Source organism: Macrobrachium rosenbergii, chromosome 3 (assembly GCF_040412425.1).
Source record: "Macrobrachium rosenbergii isolate ZJJX-2024 chromosome 3, ASM4041242v1, whole genome shotgun sequence".
Classification (NCBI taxonomy): Eukaryota; Metazoa; Arthropoda; class Malacostraca; order Decapoda; family Palaemonidae; genus Macrobrachium; species Macrobrachium rosenbergii.
Genome location: NC_089743.1, coordinates 73827697 through 73851635, shown reverse-complemented (window position 1 = coordinate 73851635; position 23939 = coordinate 73827697). Strand labels below are relative to the sequence as shown.

The 23939-nt window shown below is 35.9% G+C and overlaps 1 protein-coding gene across 4 annotated transcripts in view; it reads left to right on the top strand.

The window, feature by feature from the left end:
* The window catches only part of LOC136825786 (potassium channel subfamily K member 18-like), a 248885-nt gene that overhangs the window by 204099 nt on the left and 20847 nt on the right, over positions 1 to 23939 (top strand). For 3 of the 4 annotated variants that reach the window (XR_010849457.1, XM_067082676.1, XM_067082686.1), the window contains 3 exons: positions 14041 to 14252; positions 14734 to 14916; positions 22452 to 22618. Coding sequence is in view for 2 of the 4 variants with exons in the window: in XM_067082676.1 (XP_066938777.1) it covers positions 14041 to 14252; positions 14734 to 14916; positions 22452 to 22618 (562 nt within the window). In the remaining 2 variants the exon portion in view is untranslated. The remainder of the gene's footprint in view (positions 1 to 14040; positions 14253 to 14733; positions 14917 to 22451; positions 22619 to 23939) is intronic. The other variant, XR_010849458.1, reaches the window with a different exon arrangement.

The window sequence follows — 23939 nt, the reverse complement described above, 5'->3', positions numbered from 1 at the left end:
CTAATATGGGCTCGTCTCTTTATTAGTAGTAAGAAATGTTTTCGGATCAGAATAATTTCTTTTGAAATAGAAATTTAGTAGCTTCGTGAACTTCAGCCTGGCAGAGAAGAGCCTTCAGCTCTTCAGCAGAACCTCCAGCTGGAGACTGTGAACTAATGTCTTCTGCATTAGATTACTAAGGCAAGAGTTTAATTTTGTCTGAAGCAGGTTATTGTTACAGCCAGTTCAGACACTTCCTGCTACTAAAGGATCTTTGTGACATGATTGCCCTTCGAGTGCAATTACAGGGATTAACCAGAACACATGCAAGGTACCGGAAAACAAACATTCTTTATTCAAAAGAACACTTTTAGTAAAAAAAGAGGGAGAGAGACTGAGGAACATATGAGAAATTATAGCACTGACGCTGAGCAACATCTCGACTGTCGACCTAACCGCGCAACGACTCCTCGCTGCTGGGAGAAAGGGCGCTGGTGACTGGTACAATACATGTACATACACTACCGGGGTCTAAGCGATGACAGGCAGGGCAGCCGATCGAGACTACAAAGTCTACCCCAAACCGAAATCAAAGTCCCTCAAAAGAAGGCATCGTGCTTACCCCATACAAAATAGGAAAAAAAGCACGTTAAAAAAAGAAGCAGAGCAACAAATATACAAATATTTTGAAATACAGCTTTTCATAGTTTGACTGTAAATGATCCCACAGCACAGATTTGTTGCCAAAGACACGATCTGGCTCTGCTTCTTTGATGGAGAGAGAGAGAGAGAGAGAGAGAGAGAGAGAGAGAGAGAGAGAGAGAGAGAGAGAGAATAAAGATATATTTCAAATAACGATGAAAATACCAAGAACTGCATAAAATCTTTATTTAGCAAATACGTCTAATACATTTAAGGAATACCTATATTAATTCAAAGAGGCAGAAAAAACTCATTTGAGAACGAAGAGGCATATCATTCTTAGCTGAGCTTATCTTAATAAAGACTGATTAATTTCTTAATTATCATTTCAGGGGTGTCATAATGTGGATGATATCTTGAAATAAATCCAGAATACGTGTGGGATTCCATAATGAAGACTAATATCTTTGGCAAGGGTCTGAGAAAGTCTTCTACTAATTATATATGTATATGTGTGTGTGTGTGTGTGTATGTATATATATATATATATATATATATATATATATATATATATATATATATATATATATATATATATATATATATATGTATATATATATAATATATGGATGTATGTGTGTGCGTATGTTCCAGCATAACTCTGAAATGCAGTGAGCAGTTTCAACCAAATTTGGTATACATATGACTTGCTATCTTGAAAAGAATACCGTGGGGACAAGACATCACTGGCACCAAAGGCGGGGTATATATAAATGTATTATTTCCGAGGCAGAGGGAATTGGATATTAAATGACATTTGTAGCTTAATGTTTGTATATATATATATATATATATATATATATATATATATATATATATATATATATATATATATATATATATATATATATATATATATATATAGTGTGCGTGTGGCATCGATAACCTTGGCAGTTGTGAGTTCAGGCCTCACACCTTAACCAGCCAATCATTTATATATATATATATATATATATATATATATATATATATATATATATATATATATATATATATATATATATTTGTGTTTGTATGGGAGAGGTTAAAAGCCTGTCATAAACCTCTCTTTAGATTATGAGCCAAAGCGCCAAGAACACGGATAAGAAAGCAGCGTAGTAAAGGGAAATAAAAATTCCGTTACTGAATAGCATGGCAGCGGACACCTCAACACGATGGGGATACAGAAGAACTTTAAATAGAGGCAAAGGTACCGTTTCTTTAGTATAGGCACACATGGGGATAGTCAAGGTTCCCTGTTAAAATAGAAGTTATGAGAAACAGCTGAACAGTATAGCTTCCTACGGTGGTCTATATGGTGGTTACAACTGGTTTTAAAAAAGAAAGCCGCCAATGCTAGCTCGGAGACAACGATCGCTGGAGGTTGTTTTCATTTAGTATTAATACGACCATCTTTTTAGATATAGTAATCTTGTAGTGAGGAAGAAAGTTTAAATGACAATTAGTACTGTAAATTTTTATAATTCCTTACTGTACAGCAGCATATCATAGAGTGGGAGCATAACACGAATTCAGCTAATGGATAGAATGTGTAGTTTTTCTCGATTTTTTTTCTTATGATGCTAACTGCACCAATTACCACTACTATGTCTCTGTTAAGGCTAGCAATAGTTTCATGTATCGTATGGGGAGTATCAGTGGCACCATGAGTTATATTAATGCGCACTGTATTATCTTATTTCTGAAGCCAAATGCCTCTAGAAAAGACTGAAAACATCAAAGGTTTCAAACATTAAACAAACACTAAACAACACAGGTATGGGTTTCCTTAGAATAAAGGCTGTGAATAGTAACATTTCTACAACATTAGCACTTAAAAGGCTTCACTGTTCATCAGCAAGATATCAACTTCGCCCCCTTCCCCGGCCCCCTTCCAGCACAATGCTTCATTCATTTTTATGTTTGACGTGTGCTTGAATTCAGAATACAGACTCCCGTGAGGGGGTAGTGCCGTCAGTGCGCCTCATGCGGTACACTGTAGGCATTACTAGTTCCTCATTGGACGGGTCGATATCGTTCTCGGCTAGCACTGTACTGGGCCCGCATTCGTTTCTCCGGCCGGCCAATGAAGAGTTAGAGGAATTTATTTCTGGTGACGGAAATTCATTTCTCGGTATACTGTGGTTCGGATTCCACAATAAGCTGTGGATCCCGTTGCTAGGTAACCAATTGGTTCTTAGCCACGTAAATAAGTCTAATCCCTCGGGCCAGCCCTAGGAGAGCTGTTAATCAGCTCAGTGGTCTGGTTAAACTAAGATATACTTAACTTTTGTAGGCATTACTTCAGGTTCTTTGCAGCGTCCCTTCGACCCCTAGCTGCAACCTCTTTCGCTCCTTTTACTGTACCTCCTTTCATATTCTCTTTCTTCCATCTTACTTTCCACCCTCTCCTAACAATTAATTCATAGTGCAACTGCAGGGTTTTCCTCCTGTTACACCTTTCAAACCCTTTACTGTCAATTTCCGTTTCAGGCTGAATGACCTCATAGCTCCCAGTTTTTGGCCTTTGGCCTAAATTCTACATTCAATCAGATCACTTCTTCCTTGTCATCTATACAAAACTTTCTAGATTTTTCTCTCCTCGGTCCTACCAGAATTACGGATTATGAACCCTTCACCAGTCAATTATTTTTCAGTCTCTCCAGCACTGCTAGCCACCGTAAAGTACTTTCATCCACCATTAGCATTTCACTAACTGTTTTACCACTTCTTTGTGTGCCATCATTACTCATCATTTGCATCGTTTAATTCCATAGTGCACAAGCAATATATCTCAACGACCTATTTTCATTTGCATTGAGGGTCCACATTTCACTTCTATAAATGTCAGCCGAACCAACACTCCCTTTATGCAATCCATCTCTTGTTTCCATAAACAAACCTCTTCGCTTCAAAATGTTTTGTACACATCTTACCTCCTTCCTAGTTGTCAGTTCTTCATTGGGGGTGGGGTGGGTAGAGCTTTCGGCTAGCACGCTGTTGGCCCAGCGTTCGACTCTCCTAGCGGCCAATGAAGAATTAGAGGAATTTATTTCTGGTGATAGAAATTCATTTTTCGTCACAATGTGGTTCGGATTCCACAATAAACTGTAGGTCCCGTTGCTAGGTAACTAGTTAGTTCTTAGCCACGTAAAATAAATCTAATCCTTCGGGCCAGCCCTAGGACAGCTGTTAACCAGCTCAGTGGTCTGGTTAAACCAGCGGTTCCTAAATAGGGGTAAATTACCCCACTGGGGGTAATTTCGCATTTGATGGGGGTAATGACAGTTTTCATTTTGACAGGTGCTGTAATATATATATATATATATATATATATATATATATATATATATATATATATATATATATATATATATATATATATATATATATATATAGTATATATATACACATATGTATTATTATTAAAAAAATATTAAAAATGTAAATCTTAGCGAAAGTCCAGTATCTCTCGCCGGCAATGAACATTTTTTCAATTATATATTCTCTCCATTTATTTTCAAGCTTATTATATGTATGCATTTTTTTTATTTTTATTTTCAACAGAAGTAATAGTACTTCTTGATATATTTGTTTCAATAATTGAATATAAAGGAAGATTCAACCAACTAAAAGAGTTTGTTTTACATTAATCATGTACAAAATAATAGATATGGTGTGAGGGTAACGAGTTTACTGCTAGCCAGGATTTTGGAAAAAGTGAGGTAATGACCAAAAGTAATTGGGAACCGCTGGGTTAAACTAAGGTATACTTAACTTTTCCTTCCTAGTTTTACCACATCTAAGAATCACCTCTTTCTTGTATTACCATCATCCTCCACACATATCCTCAAATACCTAAAATAAAAGCAGCTGCCTCAATTCTTCTGCCATCTATATTAACATTCATTATTCCTTCGTCCTGTAACCCATGTGTCCTCATAACTTTTCTCCTACAGTACATTCACTTTCAACTAACCCCTCTCACAAGCGTATTCAGACACTTTCACTAGTCTCTTTCGCTTTCCCTCAGTGTCCCCAGGCAACACAGCATCATTAAACAACACTAACCATCCCACATTCCATTCATGTCACATTTTCTTATCCCACAGCTGTGCACTACAATTTTTCTGTCCTGTCTTTGACTTCTGACAACACTCAGTCAATAAATAATATTAAAATGCCACACTTATGCCTCATATCCACTTTTATACCAACCATTCACCCTTCCATCTGCATATCATCATTCACTCTGCTTCAGTCATAAAAACCCTATGTGCTCTCAGCACATATATATATATATATATATATATATATATATATATATATATATATATATATATATATATATATATATATATATATATATATATATATATATATAATATATAACACTTTCGGAAGGAGTATACAGTACTGTCTGTGTGTTCTTTCATAACACTTTTCGGAAGAGTATCTCAGTTTGTCTGTCATATATATATATATATATATATATATATATATATATATATATATATATACATATATATATATATATACACACACATATTTATACATACGTGTGTGTTCTTTCATAACACTTTTCGGAAAAGCTCAGTCTCTCTCTCTCTCTCTCTCTCTCTCTCTCTCTCTCTCTCTCTCTCTCTTGCGGGAGAGGCAGCGGATTTTCCTCTCCCCGTTTCATCGACAGTATTGATAGTATGAATCCAATTCCTAAAGCGAACGCAGTGGCAGCAAAAGCCCTCCTTCATTCGAGGGATCTGTCCCTCCTTTCCTTCGGCCGCGAGAAAAAAAAATATAAAAAAAAAAGTCCTTGAATGCTGGCATTTACGAGGCTTCAATTAATAACCTCGCATACACCTAGACCTTTTGACGAGTCGCTCGGGAAGGCTGGAGCGAAGGTCCTGAATGCGAGCGGTGTAGGACGAGAAGAAGGAAGGGGGAGGGGAGATATTGGTGGGGGTGGGGATGGGGTGCGGGGGGAAGAAGGGGTGGAAAAGGGTAGGTTTTGGAAAGGTGAGATAATTGCCTCAATATGCTGGGGGGGGAATTCGAGGTATAAGACCCCTTGAGGAAGACGTGCAAATGGGAGGAACCGCAATGAAAAGAAGGGAAGGGAACTTGGATAAAAAAGGGGGGACTGGGAAATTGGAAAAGGATTAGAAAAATGAGAGAGGATGAGGGAGTTAAAGAGCGAAGGCTAGAGAGAAAAGAGTGAAGTACAAAAGGTGAAAAAATGAAAGAGAGAAAGAGAAATAAGAGAGAGCAAAAGAAGAAACAGTGGGGAAACAAAATGAATGAATAAAAAAAGCTAGAGGTAAAAGCAAAGAAGAATGAGATGGGAAATTAAGAGGAGTGTTTATGAGTAAAAGCAGACAGTCTCAAGAGAACAGTACAAAAAGAGTTCAGAATAAAGGAGAGAAGCATAGCCACAGGAGAAGAGACGAGTGGTAAGAAAAAAAGAGAGATATAGAAAATTTAACAATAAGAGAGAGAAGGCTGCAGAATATGCGAGCAGAGAAAAAAGTAAAAAAAAAAATAGGCAAGAAAGATAAGGCGACGTGGAAAATGAATAATCATGGAAAGAGAAGGAAACAAAAGGAAACAGAGGCGGGAGGTAATGGAGAATAAGAGAACAGAGGAGAGAGGGAAAATTATACGTTAAATAAAGAAACGAGAGGAACAATAACAGCGGAAACTTGAAGATAAAAGATGGAAAGAAAAATCGAGTCCAATACTAAAGCAGCATATCTTCAAACAACGAAAGTCTCTCTCTCTCTCTCTCTCTCTCTCTCTCTCTCTCTCTCTCTCTCTCTCTCGATCGATCGATCTCGTGATCGATCGCTGGCTGCTGTACAATAGGGTTAACTTTTCATAATGAAAGCCAGACTTCTGGTATATATAGGAGGTAGGTGGGGCTATTCTCTATAGGAACTGCTTCTATTCAGGTCATGTTTACCGCATCAGCGCTTTGTTTTAATGGGATCGTTATAATTATGGTTCTTTCTGTAAACTCTCTGTAGATATAACGTCTATTAGCCTGCATTACAGATATCCAGGAAGTCACTCGCTCAGTTCTGCTTGTTGTCACATAAATAATTAACAGAGGGTTTTCTCTCTCTCTCTCTCTCTCTCTCTCTCTCTCTCTCTCTCTCTCTCTCTCTCTTTCTCTCTGAAAAGTATTCATCATGATTTCAAAGACAGGCAAAACTACCATAGTTTGCAAGTATTTAGATCAGTTTACGAGAAATCAGTAACCGAAACGAACTGCTTAATTAACAGGGCTCTCTCTCTCTCTCTCTCTCTCTCTCTCTCTCTCTCTCTCTCTCTCTCTCTGAAAAGTATCCATCAAGAATTGCAAAGACAGGCAAAACTACCATAGTTTGCAAATATTTAGATCAGTTTACGAGAAATCAGTAACCGTAGATGAAATGAACAGCTTAATTAACAGAGGCTCTGTGTGTGTGTGTGTGTGTGTGTATGTGTGAAATGTATTCATCATGATTTCATTGACAGGCAAAACTCCCACAATTTGCAAATAACTAGACCAGTTTACGTGAAATCGGGCAACCGTAGTTGAAATGAACTGTTTAAAAACAAAAAGAAATGAAAATAACGAAGCCCGAGAGGAATAAAAGGATAGGATGTACTTTCATTTCTGAATTGTTAGGGAAAATGTCGCTGCACAAGACCCGATAACAATATAATCTAATTACTTATTTCTCTGACGCGTTTGTGGATTTGACTAATCAATGAACGCTGTAGCTCTAGAATTTTTTTGTGTACACCTTTTCTGAGAATGCACTCGAAATGAAAGTCGCCGACGACTGTATAGAACTGAATGTTACTCGTCCATGGAGAGAGAGAGAGAGAGAGAGAGAGAGAGATATGGCGAGTGTTGAGAATTTTAGAAATGATACGGATGCGAAAGTGGGAAAAAAGAAATCGCTGGATATTAATTTGGGAGGGGTGAAATTTCAAATTAGTAAGATCCATTTAGCCTTTGCTAACATTACAGTTACAGGCACAGTTAGAGAAGAAAGCTAACTATATATATATATACATTATATATATATATATATATATATATATATATATATATATATATATATATATATATATATATATATATATATATATATATAATTGTAATAGCCACAATGCCCTTTTAACTTCTCGAATTCTTCGCGCATTGTTGGACACGCTTGTCACTACAAAGCCTTAGATCCATGTGCAAGATATTTGAAGCAATTGTAATGTCCGGTAGCGGGTAATGAACCCGCGTCCCATATATATATATATATATAGAAAGGCAGAGAAAGGAGAGAAAAAGACAGATTTTTGAACGAGATCAGTGGCCCGACGTCTGAAAATTTTTTCTCTTTGGTTTCTAATCTGTTCAGTTTTATTTGCTGCGTTACTCAGAATTAACAGTTCAGCATTATGTCCTGGACTGGAAACGATGATTCAAGCACATTCACGTCATCGATACGAATATCCTCATATGTTCATGTAGTTTCAAATGAGCAAAGACGCATGAACAACATGAAACCTGTAAATGTTACCAGAGGAAAGTTAAAGCATACATGATCATTTAAGCAGAAATAAGTAGGGCATTAGTATTTCAATCCAGCTTTTATATTGCAAAACCAATTCTTATTTTTCAAAGCTGGTCAGCTGTAAATAAAATAATAACCACCCTATCTGTTTACGGAAAAAGTAATACTGATCATGTTCCTTTTAGTTTCCTATTATTGGTGCACCTCCGCGGCTCTTTGCAGCGTCCTTCGGCCCCAAGCTGCTACCCATTTCATTCTTTTTACTGTACCTCCGTTCATATTCTATGTCATCCCTCTTACTTTCCACCCTCTGATAACAATTGTTTCATAGTGCAACTGCGAGGTTTTCTCCTATTACACATTTCAAACCCTTTTAGCGCAGAATGACCTCATAGGTCTTAGCACTTGGCCTTTGTCCTAAATTTCATAATCCATTCTAGCCATATTACTGGAAGATTCCTTTTAACAGAAAGTATATACTTTGAAAAATGCTTACAACTGTATCTAAAAGTAGGATAATTTTAGCGTTTCCTATAGGGCAGTTTGAAGGTCAATCTCGGTTAGTCTGTAGCTGCTAAGCTTAAGTATCCATTATGTGCATTTTCATCGTTGGCTTCGTTCAGCACGTTTGCGAAAAAAAGAACGTGAACGGAGCAACCTTAGTTCAACACCCAGTTTGTTAGTGTTTGGTGTTTTACCCTCTATTTACCCAGTGGATCCAGGTTTTTCATTCCAGGGCCTTGGCATTCTCGTCAAATCGTAGGTGCTGAGTGAACGTTCCATTACTGCAATGGCTATCCATAGAGCCATCGGAAGTATTCTCGAATTCCTGTGATATTTCGCATCGTCAGGTCCGCAGGATTCATCCCATTAGTAGCGCTGCTTTCTGGCTGAAAGGTTCTACGTTTTTATGTCTGTCATAGAAATAAAAATGACACAGAGAAGCTATTTTGCTCATTAGAATATGGCTAATCATATCAGGTGTCAATGAATTCAGCAATAAAGGAATGTTCGTGAAGACGCCTAGGTAGCCTTCATAAAACGGGTAAGAGCATTCTTGAACACTAGTAATGCTAAAGGATTTTATTTCCTTTTTACCTGTTTATTATTACATGCGCTCACATTTACCGAAGTCAGAAACTGAATGTAAGCCATATGAAATCACCTGAGTGAAGCTACATCGCAGGAGAACGATCGACTTGTTAAAGCGCTGAAAACAATGAGGCCCACTTACAACCCCCATAGACCCTTCTGGTCAAGAACAATAGCCGACCTAAAGCGCGATAGGTCAGTAGAATGCTAGAGAAGCCTTCATCACTTAAGTCTCCGTGTTATATCAAACGTAGATGCAATTTAATAGGTTAAAAATTGCATTTAAGTAGCAACTACTTCGACATAGTACATATTGTTCTCTAGAAAGTTATATTTGCTCAACAAATACTTTACCGGCCGAGCAAGTTTTGACATTTCTTTTACACACAAAAAAACCCCCATGAATTGGTTTTAGGTTTTATTTATGAGTGATTACAAATAAATAGAGAAACAAAAGCCAAAGGAAGGTCATTACATCTGAAATTAGAAGTGATTGTAAAAATTTGTACCCTTTCCACCAGGCAGAAACATCGAAACGCATCACATTATGATCTAGAAAATCAAGAATTTAGCTATTACTCCTCTCTCTCTCTCTCTCTCTCTCTCTCTCTCTCTCTCTCTCTCTCTCTCTCTCTCTCTATTTTCGATAGAAGGAAAATAAAGGATAAGGATCGCATTACATTCGTGTTAACTCAGCAATGATTATAGGATATATCAATATTTCGTGTTGAGTACCACACATTATACATATATAAATATATATATATATATATATATATATATATATATATATATATATATATATATATATATATATATATATATACATATATATATGTATATATGTGTGTGTGTTTATATAATGCAGACATGAACGCTTCCATATATTCTGTATGGCACTTTCTTGGTCTTCTATCTCTTAACACTTTCACCAACTTATTTCCTCCCGCTCATTCCACATGACCAAACAATCTTAGAACACTATGATCAAAACGCTATTTACCACTTCTGTGTATCTCCACGTATTTTAGCCTTTTAGTTTATTTTATGCCAGACAATTCATCTCAGCACACTTTCGACCTCCATTCTTTCATTTGCTTTCAATATTCACACTCCTTATAATAGGTGGTTGGTTCAACAATCCCCTCAGACTTTCCTGCTACATTCTGTAACTTGCCTCTTCTCTGACCTTGCTATCATTCCTTATATTTTTCCCACATTACTATACGAATAATCTGCTCGTTTTAGTTTTACTATAAGGGAGAGCACGCAGATATTATACATCTAAGCTGAAAATTTTATAAATATAGCAAAATTCTCTATCAGACGTTTACTCTAAGAGTTCCTTAGTCTAACTTATAAATTAACTTTCCTTGGAGACTGTATTTACCCTTCTCTTTTGAACTATAATGTCATTTTACTAACCTGTCTCCTCATAGCATGTTTATCCTCTTTCACCTGTGCTAACCGTTTTATTATTTCATACTATTTGCATTTCTCATCCTTTTACTCTATCTTATGACTCATCCAGGTAATTAATCTTGGCAGCTTACTCAGTCAACTTAGGTTCTTTTATTTGCATCCAGCATCCTCATTTTACTTAGATGAAAACATATGTCTGAACATCCCCCCTCACAAATATCAGCAGAAATGCCATAGACAATTTTACCCATAACCCTCCGCTTGACTAACATCTATAGTTTATCTCTTCTCTCATCTTTTTACATTTACGTGAACTAGCCCTCTGTTGTTTACATAACAACATATATTACCTACGGACAATTTAGCTTTCTGCTGTATGAAACTGCTGCGTAAGCATACTTAGACGTAAAAGGTATCGTTATTTGTCATTCTGTTAGCAAGTATATTATGTTTTTCTTTTCGTGTGGGCGCAAACTAGGTAAAGAGACCTGATAGCATAAACGAATAAAGAATTTTATTGAAAATTAAAGTTTTCGTGCACAGGTGCTAGTAGAATTGATGATTAAAATCAATTTTACTTTACAGAAAAGTAAAAGTTTAAGTATTCTTGAAAAACATTTCAGACTGTGATCACTTATAAAAGAAATTCGAAGTTGATGTTAAGCGAACAACCAAAACAAAAGTGTAAACTTTAAAACATGACGGACACCACCCAGCTTACCTCCCAGAAACCATCGAGGGCTAAAGTAACCTCTGGTAACAGTTACACGGATCACATCCAATCTATCCTCCGATCCACCTGGAAATCCTTCGCCTATGACCACAATGACAGCGTCCAGAAAATCCGACGCGAGGCTGAGTACTGCGTGTCAGCCTTCCTACTCTTCTGCATTTTCTGCCTGATCTGCGCCGTGTCCTTCAATTATATTGAGGGGGCTCACCAGGAGGAGCTGATAGCCCAGAGGGACGTCGACGACCAGGATGTCAGCGACCTGATCCTGCAGAAGGAGACCCAGGTTGTGGAGGATCTGTGGCTGGCCGCCTCCACGATGTCAGAGGAGGAGTGGAAGACTGTGGCCATGGAAAAGGTCAAACAAGTGAATGAAGATTCGCTGGATCTTCATGGCTGCCAGCCCAGGGACTCTGGACCTTGCGACTGGGGGATACTCAACAGTTTTGTTTATATGCTGACCGTGACGACATCGATTGGTACGTAGCCCTTCAGAAACGGTTTCAGGTTAAGTTGCACGGGTTTTTTCTTATTCTTTTTTATCTTCTTACTCCATATGAATTTCATTTTTACGATTGATGATGACCCCGTTATTATTTCCATTGTTAGCTAGAATGAGGTATCAGTAAACCAGTAGAGTGTGTATGAAGAAGTTCATGAAGTTTAAAAAAAATGAATATTAGGACACACAATAAAAAAAAAAAAAATAACATGACTTATCATCATTCAACAATTCAGACCCTTTAGTATTTGTAGAGGAAAGACAAAACGGGGGTAATAAGATCACCGTATTATAGAACTGGTTTCCAGATTAAGTGAGAGTTTAGTATGATTTCACTTTAATAGAAAAAATTAACAAGTTAACAAATGAGGAGAAGATCAACTTGCTATTATGATTATGAATTTAAGGGTTCATAGATGCCTTACAAGGTAAATTGAAATACCAGCTAGTGTATAAAGATGAACTGATTGAATTGAAAAAAAAAAAATAATCTCTCAGCTATCAAATTTCACAAACTAATAAAGAAAACTCTACTGAGTAGTGAATAAAGTAGATGGGAGTTGAGGTCGAGGAATAAAAAATGGCTGAGGAAACCTGAGAGGCATAACTATAAAAAAAGAATATGAAATCGTCATGAAAATTACTATTGTTGGTTTGGAAGTAGGAAGGTAATTGCAGTAAAATTATATTTTTATCGTAGAGGTTCACGAAAAGGAAGTAAATGAATAAAATATCTCCAGTGTCACTTAAGTAGGGGCACAAGATTCCACCATAGAAGGTTGTCCATAATTTTTCCTACATGGATAGAACGATTCCTCTCTTCAGCATCCAAGGTAAGACTTTCTGCAGCAGCATCAGTGGTCATTCTTTTCCTTTCGACACAATAAGAGGTAACTTTTTCCTTTTAGCACCATAAAAAGTTATATATTCCTGTACTACCAGAGGTAACATTTCCACTTCCGTTTTGTATCCTGGCTTGTCAGAGCCTATAGATTTTTGTTCACGATGTCATATTGTTTCATTTTGTCCCACCCATTGCAATGTTCTCACAATCCCAATAATCAAAGATACTAAATGTTATGCCTTATTAACTTACAAAGATTTTAAAATTCATTTCCTTTACGTCCAGTAAGCGCTTTCATATCCGTCTTTCTTGCGCAATTTGTGACATTACTTTTCCTTTCGAGAAGGGCAATAAATTTCTCGTACACAGTCGGAAGCATTAAATTTCCTTCTGGGTTATGTTATAAGGATTATTCGTTCCTTTTTTCATCACTATCATAAGCGATATACTTCTCTGACTTAGCAGAAAGCATTTCGCTTCTTCATAATAAGGGGTAATGCATTTCGTTTCTGAGAGCTATATTTCTTCAAATGAAATACATTTTCATGTCATGAATCAATGGAATTCAATTTGAGAGATTGCGTTATAACAGCCATTTATTTTCACCATCTATATAAATTCCCTTTTCTACAACATTAAACGTACTATTTTATCTTTCTACATCGAAGGCTGAATGTTTTATATTTTCCATCTTAGATCACACATCTTGAAATTTTTCATTTTTTTAACCATTAGGTGTATTAAATTTCTTGTTTTTATTATCATACAATTAAAAGAGATGAAAGGAGTTAGTTATGACATAGACGAAATGCTTTGCCGGCTACTAGTAGTTGAAAACTGGAGTACAGCAGAGTAAAGATGCTCATGATCCTGAAAATTATTATAATAAGGCGAGCATATGCTGATTTGCATTTTACGCAAACGTATTGAGTTTACCAAAGCTCTGTTTTGTTGGCAAAAAACTCACTATCACGAGAGGTCATAAACGTTCTAAAGGATCCACAGTAATATAATTGTTAAATGCTCGAGTAGAATTTTACAAAAGCTTTCGAACCATTCTTTGGGTTCATTTTCAGTCGAGTCTTTAACAATTATACTGTTGTGGACCCTTAAGAACTATTAGTGTCAGATAAGTTCTACCTAGCATAGCACATTGATTATGGTACGTATTTATTTCTGATTATCTTGGGAAAGGCGTAGCTTCTGATACAGCCATATTTTACCTCCACAGGATATGGCCACATTTACCCAAGTACAAACGCCGGAAGGGCGCTGACCATCGTCTACGCAATCCTTGGCATCCCAATATTCCTCATCCTGATGGCGGACTTCGGCAAACTCTTCACCCGACTGCTGAAGGCGCTTTTCGTCTTCGTCAGAAGAGTCTATCGAACGGCAACTTGCCGCAGGTTCAGGAAGACAAAGGCTATGCAGAAGGTCAAGGTAAGTAGATCAAAAGGGTCTTCCTCTTCTTGGAGGGTATTGACGCCTGATGAAGTCTATTGATCGGGCTCATTTACTTTAGAGGGGCCCCTAGGGCAGCTATTAAAGGAGGATTTGAAGGACCTCCAATAGCTCTTCTATTTATGGTATTGTTAAGAAGAGGGCAGAGACCCTCTGGAAAGTCGATAGTGACGTAAGTGGCAAAGTAGGCCACTAGAAATTACGCGTCTTACTCCCCAAGTGTTATGTAACTCAACGAGGTCGTTTTCTTTGGTGGATGAAGAGCCACTCGAGATTGCAGATATGAGAATACTCCCTTTTTCTGCCCTAGGCTTGCTCCTTTTCCTTTTATTTATTCTTTAACCAGTTTAACATCCCTTATATGAGTTTTTTTAACATTTTGTAGGCGCTAACATTGATAATCTACTACTGACAGCTAACCAACGCCTTATTACACGGCCTCTTTACACGCTAACATTAGACGACAACGGTCACCTCTCCAACGCCTCCTTTAGCCTTACCCGAGTCCATGTCAGGTGAATTTGACAAGCAGGACGAGGAACCAGGCCACAGGAGACAGTCCCACAAGGTCAAAACCTGTGATGCGAGATGCAGTGAAGAAGACAGTGACGCTGAAGAGGAGAGTAAGCCATGTTGTCTGACGGTAAGAAAACAAAACGGTATTTTAGTTAAAAGTGGTTCAGGTAGTCGTATTTTCTGGCACTTTCTTATTCTGTTCAGGTAACCATATCTTTCTTTCACGTTTTAAAACGCAAATGTTAAATGCCGACCATTTCTATGATTAATTTCATATTAGTAGGTTTTGGAATGGATGATATATGTAGATATATATATATAATATATATATATATTATATATATGTATATGTATACATATTTTTAGTATATGAATATGTATGTATATCATCCATTTCAAAACCTACTAATGTATAATTTTTCTTTTTTTTTAAGTCCGAAAATCACACTTGACAAATATATTCGTAGAAAACGTCTGTAAAGGAGAAAATTAAAGACTTAGGTATCAAGAGCTTTCATGTATTGCTTAAGCATCTTCTGGGTGTACGTAATACGTAATACATGAAAGCTTTTATATATATATATATATATATATATATATATATATATATTATATATATATATTTATATATATATAGATATAGTATATGTATATATATACAAGTGCCCGAAATATATGGTATATACATATATATATGAATATATAAATATATAAGAATATATATATATATATATATATATATATATATATATATATATATTTATATATATCTATGTATATCATCATTTCCATACTATTTTTAACCTTGTAGATTGTCTTTGCTTCTAAAAAGAATATTTTACTGCACAACATTTGAATTTTTTGTTCAGGTTACCTTTAGTAAGCCCAATTCCATCTCGGATTAATACCATCTATAATTTTTTTTAAGTACAAAGGTAACACCAGATGTATCATTACTTATACGTATTTTCATAAAAATCCAAAACTAATGCACAGACCTGAAAGCAAACAGGAAAAGAAGGACAAGGAGAGTGGGTCTAACCCAAAGACAGCGATAGGTCTGTCAGTTAAATGAACCAATATTCCAGAAATCAGGGATGAAAAGAATTAGGGGAAAAATGCCGCAGTTTGGTATTAAATGATAGAAAATATGAAATGGAGTAATAAACTAAAAGATTCAGACCAGCTTGAATTTCTTATTTCATTTTATCGTCGACATCGAATCCTGCAAGCAAATTAGCATTCATGCGTGAGGAAAGTCTTTTACGTTTGAAGGAGTTTCCCTTTTCCTTCCGGTCCATTTCTCTTCCACGAGAACCGTCCCGGTTGTGATACCTTTTACGGCATTTAGATCTAGAGGCTGGGAGAAGAAAAAAGGAGGGAGGGGGGAGAGGGAGAAGTCTTCCAGGGCACTGGGGGAAGGGCCTGAGATTTCCTCTTTCATGTGGTTTCAGCGGTTCCATTACATTGATCATCCACCATTCGGGAGACGGAATCGGCATATTCCAAGGACCCGGATTTATCCCCATCGTCAATTTCGCGTATAACCCGAACTCGAAGTTGGAGTGGAAAAATGCACTTTTTGTTAGGTAACGAGAACTCGAATTGAAAATGTGATCTCAAGGTTGATTAAGAAATGAAGCTGCGTGACTTGAAGCTAGTTTTTTTTTTTTTTTTAAGATATAATGCAAAACTGGCTGTATTTGAACCCCTCTTAAAGGAGAAACTGTAACGTCAGAAATTCAAAGCTCTTGGTGAAAGACTCCAGAGAAGTTAATTGGTTGTGGGTGCAGCAAATGACGCTAGTTTTGCTTTAAATTCTCCTGGAATTGTTTTGGCACAGTGATGATTGAAAAATTCTGTTGTCCTTTGAAGAGCCTTTATCCTTAGTGATATCTCTCTCATTTAATGCAGCTAAGGCATTTACTAGGGTATTTGTAAACTACATGTGTGATTACAGTGCCACTGTCATGGCCCAGCGATCCGACCGGGCAACTTCACAACAATAGATACGGAGACATTATGAGGAGCTCTAATAATTTTGAAACCGCTAACTTAGTTACCTCTGTTGACTGGACAGAGTCCAAAGGTCGACACCAGGCCTCTTACTTGATATCACCACTTACCAGCTTAATCTAAACTAACCAATCATCATTAATATGGTGCCGAATGAGGTCTGCAAGTTGGCTGTTGGCCACTTAAAGTTTCTAAACATAAGTGTAAGAAAGTGCTTTTATCTTGCACGTAAGAGGCATTCCCTTCTGCCACACAGATGGGACGTTTTCCCCCAAGTAGATGATATAATAATGGGATATCCTTGTAGAGCCCTGTTAGCCACCATGTGGAGAGGGTTATTTTTTGGCATCTGAGACCTGGTATCTAAGACAGATATATTGATGATATATTGTTATCGTCAGCGGGAATTTTGAGGCTCCGCTGGATCTTCTAAAAACTTCGTCCTTGTAATACCTTACTTGTGTAGGAAGAAAAGACCCACTGTCTAACTGCATCTAACTCGAACGTTAAAGGTGAATAAGTGAGTCGTAAACCTTTTACTATGTCTGCTTATGTGAACAGAATAGTACTGTCAACTTGCATTTAATACTGAATATTGAGAGTGCATGACATGGGAGAGCATTCATAGCAAAATAGAGACTATATATTTAGACCACTGCTGATAATGAGGACCAGTAAGGAAAAGCTCAGATATGGCACAACCTTCAAGGAAGAACCAGTGACATTTGGTAAAAAGGATAAAGTACTTCCTCACAGAGATGAATAATAGATAACCAAAGTTTTTGTATATATTCGCATGGTAAGGAACCATAAATATCTAAAACCGCTCATTGCTGGTTGCACTAAAAGGCGCATTGCACTGACACAACTAAAGACCTGAAATTGAATGACATTAGAGACCAGATTTTTCCAGCTTGATCACTGTCCTTCTCCATTCAAAAGCCATAGGCCACTAATTAACACTATGTTGTTAATATTATTTTCCATTAACATGAACCGCTTCGTAAACCCTCCAAGAAATCATCATGAAGTGCCATCAAACTTTTCAGCTTATTCTCATTCCTTCCATAAAATCCTTCCAGAATACATTATCAGTCCCTATAGCGTCCTCCATGTTTTATAACACTGGTCGCCACCTACTCAGGGAAAGCTTTCACCTACTTCACTTTTTTTGATCAGCGTGTTTTTTAACACTATACAAGAGATGACCAGCAATTCATTGTGCTCTATGCCAGTATTATGTTAATCCACTCCAAATTTTCTCTCAAAGTGTTTCTTCCCTAATCCCTCTCTGATTAATAAAAGTATGAGCCTGTGACCCAGGGATAAGCTAGCTGAAAATACGAGTTATCCCAGTACTCTCAATGAAGCTTCTGATCCCAAGAATATATTAGTTTTTCATGCTGAGTAAAATTTTGGAAATAAAACTCCTTAAAGGGGCTTTTGCTTGGAAGCGTTATCGAATAAAAATAAGCTGAGTAACCTCATAGAGTCCGTCGGAATAGGATGCTAGATTGCTTTAAATTTTGATATTTTCTTAAAACTTACATAAAAACCGTCGATATTAAAGAAGCACTTCTATTCTCACCACAGTACTAAGTAGAAGATTAAGAGTGATGAGCGCATACTTCTAAGATGTCCTCTTAAACTTATTTCTCAATTCTTAGAGAGACTAATCTATTTATACTTTTTCCTTTCTTTCATAAATCAGATCCAGATAAGAGATATTGTCTTTTGTTTTGTTTATCCTATCAAATGGAGGAAAAATTAAAAAAAAATTCAAAGTCGTGCGTTCGATAGGAGTTAAAAGAAATTCCATTGCATTTCGTTTTATCGAGATTTATTGCAAAAATGAATACATAAGAATAATTTCAGTTATAAGGAGAATACGAAAATGGTTGAAATATTGTCATAAAGCGAAATACAGACAGACAGACAGACAGAACGTACCATGGATATGTAGCCTCAAAGAGAAAACAGACATTGTAAATTCAAGAGCACTGGCATTACGGGAGCAGCTTAATGGAGAGCGACTGAGGTGGTCCCCAGTACCAACTGAGAATCTCCACAATGTTGATATACTGTAGTACGAATTGTCCCAGGATATTCCATTGTTGAATTAAATCTAATTTCTGTTGTTTCCAAGAACAAATGGAGAATAGGGAGAGAAGACGTCCCCACTCCCTCCTTTTAGTTTTCTGTAAAAGAAAACTATTGTAACGGCTTTGTCTGTCCGCCCTCAGATCTTAAAAATTAATGAGGCTACAGGGCTGCAAATTGGTAGGTTGATCATCCACTCTCCAATCATCAAACTTTCCAGATTGCAACCCTCTAGCCTCAGGAGTTTTTTTTTGTTTTTGTTTTATCTTATTTAAAGTTAAGTTCAGCCGTGGATCGTGCGTCTGGCAGCGCTCTCCGGAGGTGTGCGACGTACGCTTACTCGACCGTAGCTGGGGAGTAACTGAGCGTTGGTAGGTCGTAGCTGATAGTTTTATACAGCGTTATACGCTGTGCAGAAAACTCGATTGCGCCGAAGTAACTTCGGCGCATTTTTTATCTGATTTTTATTTCCCTTAAACTCTTTCTGACATTTGAAATAACATTCACCAAAAAACATCCGTCATTTTATTATGATTTATATTGCTTTATAAGAGACATAATAAAGCTGCATACAGATGCATGAGAAACGGACAACAGTCCAAAATGCAGATGGAAAGAAATTAAATTAGGTAGCAGTGCAAATGGAGGGTCGGAACAATTTGCTATTCTCTGTGACCACTAAAGCTTGAAACTCGTGCCCTTGGCAAATTATTTCTATAAAAACTATTTGACTGTGGTCTTTAGCTAATGGGGAGAATAAATGTATTTAAACTCTAAGAAAATTAAAGGTGTGAATAGTAAATGAGCGAAAAATTGAATGAACCAACTGTTTTCATAGGAGCCTTTGGGTTTTGACTAATGGTGAGAATAAATGTATGTAAACTCAAAGAAAATTAAAGTTGTGAGGAGTGAGTAAGAGAAAAATTGAACTAACCAGCTGTTGTCGCAGAAGGTGCCACAGAAATTTCGTGACTTTTAGTCGGCATGCATTTACCCTGGAACCATTCAACCTTACTTACGTTATCCGTTCCAAAAATAAACTATTTCCTGAACTTTCCTTTATATTATTGCTATTGCATTAGTTGAAAGGTATCCATCTACATGATGGACACATTACAGATAACTGTGAATGAAACATTAAATTCCATATGTTTCATTTACGTATGTGAGGTAATGCTTTCTGATACTTCCCGAGCGACGTGGTTTAAAACTTAATTTTACCTTTTCTTCCGGAAGGGCTGCAATCGTTTGGAAAAGGTCACTTTTTCAAAGATAAATTTATGATAAGGATGTTTATAATGTTCATATTGTATGTATGCCATATATATAAGACTTGTGTATCTTTCTCTCTCACTCATATGTGTATATGTATACAGTATATATGTGTGGGTGTGTGTATGCTTATATATATATATATATATATATATATATATATATATATATATATATATATATATATATATATATATATATATATGTGTGTGTGTGCATGTGTGTGTGTGTGTGAGGAATCTACTGGTCACATTTTACATATATACATATATATATATATATATATATATATATATATATATATATATATATATATATATATATATATATATATATATATATATATATATATATATATATTATATATATATATATATAGTATATATACATATACATATATATAGTATATATATATATATTTGTATGTGTATATATATAAATACATATATATAGATATAAATAGATAATTAGATAGATAGATAGATAGATAGATAGATAGATAGATAGATAGATAGATAGATAGATAGATAGATGTGCAGATGAATGGGTATTAGTAGGTTAGGAGAGAGAGAGAGAGAGAGAGAGAGAGAGAGAGAGAGAGAGAGAGAGAGAGAGAGAGAGAGAGAAATATTTAAAAAAAGATACAAGCATGAAAGAGCAAAAGGATCTCATATCTGAGATGTGCAAATGGAGAAAAGGTAACTGAAGCGATTGAAGTCTTTGAGTCGATGAAGTGAGTATTGAGAGTTTATTGAATGAGGAAAATTAGAAGAGAGTCAGAGCTGAACGACGCAGGATTAGAAAGGATCGATGTAGATTTGAGGGCTCTCGTGGAAATGACTCTTGTGGAATGTAAGGAGGATTGAAAACGCTGAAGAATGGATAGACACCAGGAGTTGTTCAGATTGTAAGAGTGAGATGCTGCAGAACGGTGATAATAGTGTGTACTTTACTGTAATATAGAAAGACGATGACAGTGAACACTGTCAAATGAAATTATTAAATACTACGCCAATATCTGTATGTGAAGAATCTCGAACTTCAACATGCTATCTACCTCTTTATCAAAATGTTTATATTTTAGAGCCATGTGATTCTTTTGAAACCATTCGCAGTATTTAAAATGCAAGAAAATCTTAGTGTGGTTAAACTTCCTTATTTGCAAATATAAGTTGCACATTTTTCAAAATAAAAGTCATTAAGCATAAGATAAAATGAAAATATCAAATTAGTCCAACTTTGTCCAGTAGTTTTATTGATAGCATTAAGAACTTAAGGGTAAATTCTCCACGATTCTTTTTTAAATAAATTCCAAATTCGCCTCAAAGATAAATTGTGTCAACCTGTCAGGCTGTAATATGTTTATCTAGCAAAGACGTGGTTCAGAGAGAGAGAGAGAGAGAGAGAGAGAGAGAGAGGAGAGAGAGAGAGAGAGGGCGGGTGGGTGTATGACGAGCCACTTGTCAATTTTCTAGATTTTCTGTGGGAGGTGCACTCGTAAAGGATAAAAAGATTTGGCCTCTTAATATGAATGAGAATCACAGAGTTGGGAAAATCTAATGATTTTAGTTTATCATATGCGTAAAGAACTCTTCAAAGACCGCGCAATTTTAGGTTAAGAATAAAGAAATTTATCAGTTATGTAAGAATTCAATTAATATACCAATTTTCAATTTGTGAATGCAAAATTCAAGTGTTTTTTAGATTTAAATTCTTCAAAGAGTAGGATAAACAAGACCATGGTTTGAATCTTAGCTGTTGCAGAAGCACTTGTCAGTTATATTCCCTGGGATGTAATTTATTCCCAAGGTATAGTGAATTCCATATAGTATATATATTATATTATATATATATATATATATATATATATATATATATATATATATATATATATATATATAACATATATATATATATATATATATATATATATATATATATATATATATATATATATATATATATATGAATATATACGTATATATATATATGTATATATACACATATATGTATACTGTATATGTAGATATATATGTGTATATATATATATATATATATATATATATATATATATATATATATATATATATATATATATATATATATATATTATGCACATGTATGCATAATTTCTGCTGCTAACATGATGAGATTTATTTTGCTACAATTTTTGGCAAATTTATTCACAGTGCCAATCACAACCGCAAAAAAATCTCTGTATAACACAATTTCATCTTTGCTGTAACGGGCCTTGACTGGTTCTTTATGTTTCAGGCTTGTTACAGAAAGGTGAGCGGCCTGTGCAGTAAGGTGTGCGGATCAGGCGGCGAAGAGGAGGCTGAGGACGAGACCGTCATTGACGACAACTTTAACCTTCCCATATCGTTGGCTCTCTTGATTCTCCTCCTCTACATTCTGATCGGTTGCGTCATATATACCATGTAAGATGTTCGTTTTTATTTTAGAGGTTTATCAAGAGTAAGGTATTACCTGCGAGAGAGGAGTAAACAGAAGTCATTGCCATTATGAATCAAACTGAATGTAAGAACTGTCTGCGGCTGGGGTGGTATTTTTAGAATTGTCTCGTTGTGTGCATAAACTTATATTGTTAAATTCAGCATAAGAAAAGTAATAATTATCTCAATCAACCCGTACTCCAGCCTTGATGTATATGTTCATTTTTTTTTCAAAGTTCGTATTTCAGCACTATTCGTGTCCGAGTATATTTCTTTAACCTAATTACCATCATAGTCTTGTTGGTTTGCCAGAACCTGGAGGTCCACCTCTAGCCACTGATACGCTTGGACCCTTAGGCTTATTCTTTGCACGTACGTCTAATTTCGATTATCGCATCAACTTACCCCTACAGAAATGACAGCTAAGGAGACACATTACAGCCTTGCCTCAGACCCACTTTTGCATAAATCAAGGTTCTCTCTCGTCTGCATATTTTTACTTTCATATCTTCATCATAAAAACTTTTAATTGCTCTCAAAAACTTCTTATCTTCTATACCATACATCCTCAAAAACCGTTGCATTTTTACTATATCATTTCTGTCTGGTGTGCCACGCTTGGCTTTTTCCCGTGGCTTTCATATTTCTCATTTAAATGTTTCAGATTTTAATGAAGCTTAGCAGATGGGGACATTTGGGTTGGTGACTATTTTCTCATAGAGTCGTTTACCTTGCACTATTTTTCATGGTTACAGGTCAGCCTAAAAACCAAAATTTTCATTTTTTTTTTTTCTAAATCCCTGAAAATATGGAAGTAATTCTCTGGTCTCCAGAATCTTTTTCAGAGCGCATAAAAAGTAACTTCTGATGATGAAACTTTTAGCTTTTGGTGGGCAGGGTATTTTACCCCTTCCAGTCTGTAAAAAACCTTTTGCTCATGAATTCCTCCAATACTTTATTATTTGAACATCATTATATTATTATTACTTTTAAGACAAACAAAGGGTTTGTTATCATCGATGACTTCAAAATGCTTTTATTAGGTTATGTAATGCAATAATAACACTTTCATGCATTAGAATTTTGTATTGTCTGTGTCGAATGTTAAATGTTAATATTTTCTTTTCACGCCAGAGTTTTAGAACCATTTCAAAAACATAAACTTATCTACGTAAAAGGTTTTTCTCATGGATATATAACTGAAGCCTGAAAAAATTATGGGCTCTCTCCTAATTTATTATAATTTTTTATGTACTCTGCCAACAGCCGAAATGAAATTCATAGCATGAATAAAAAAAGCTATGAC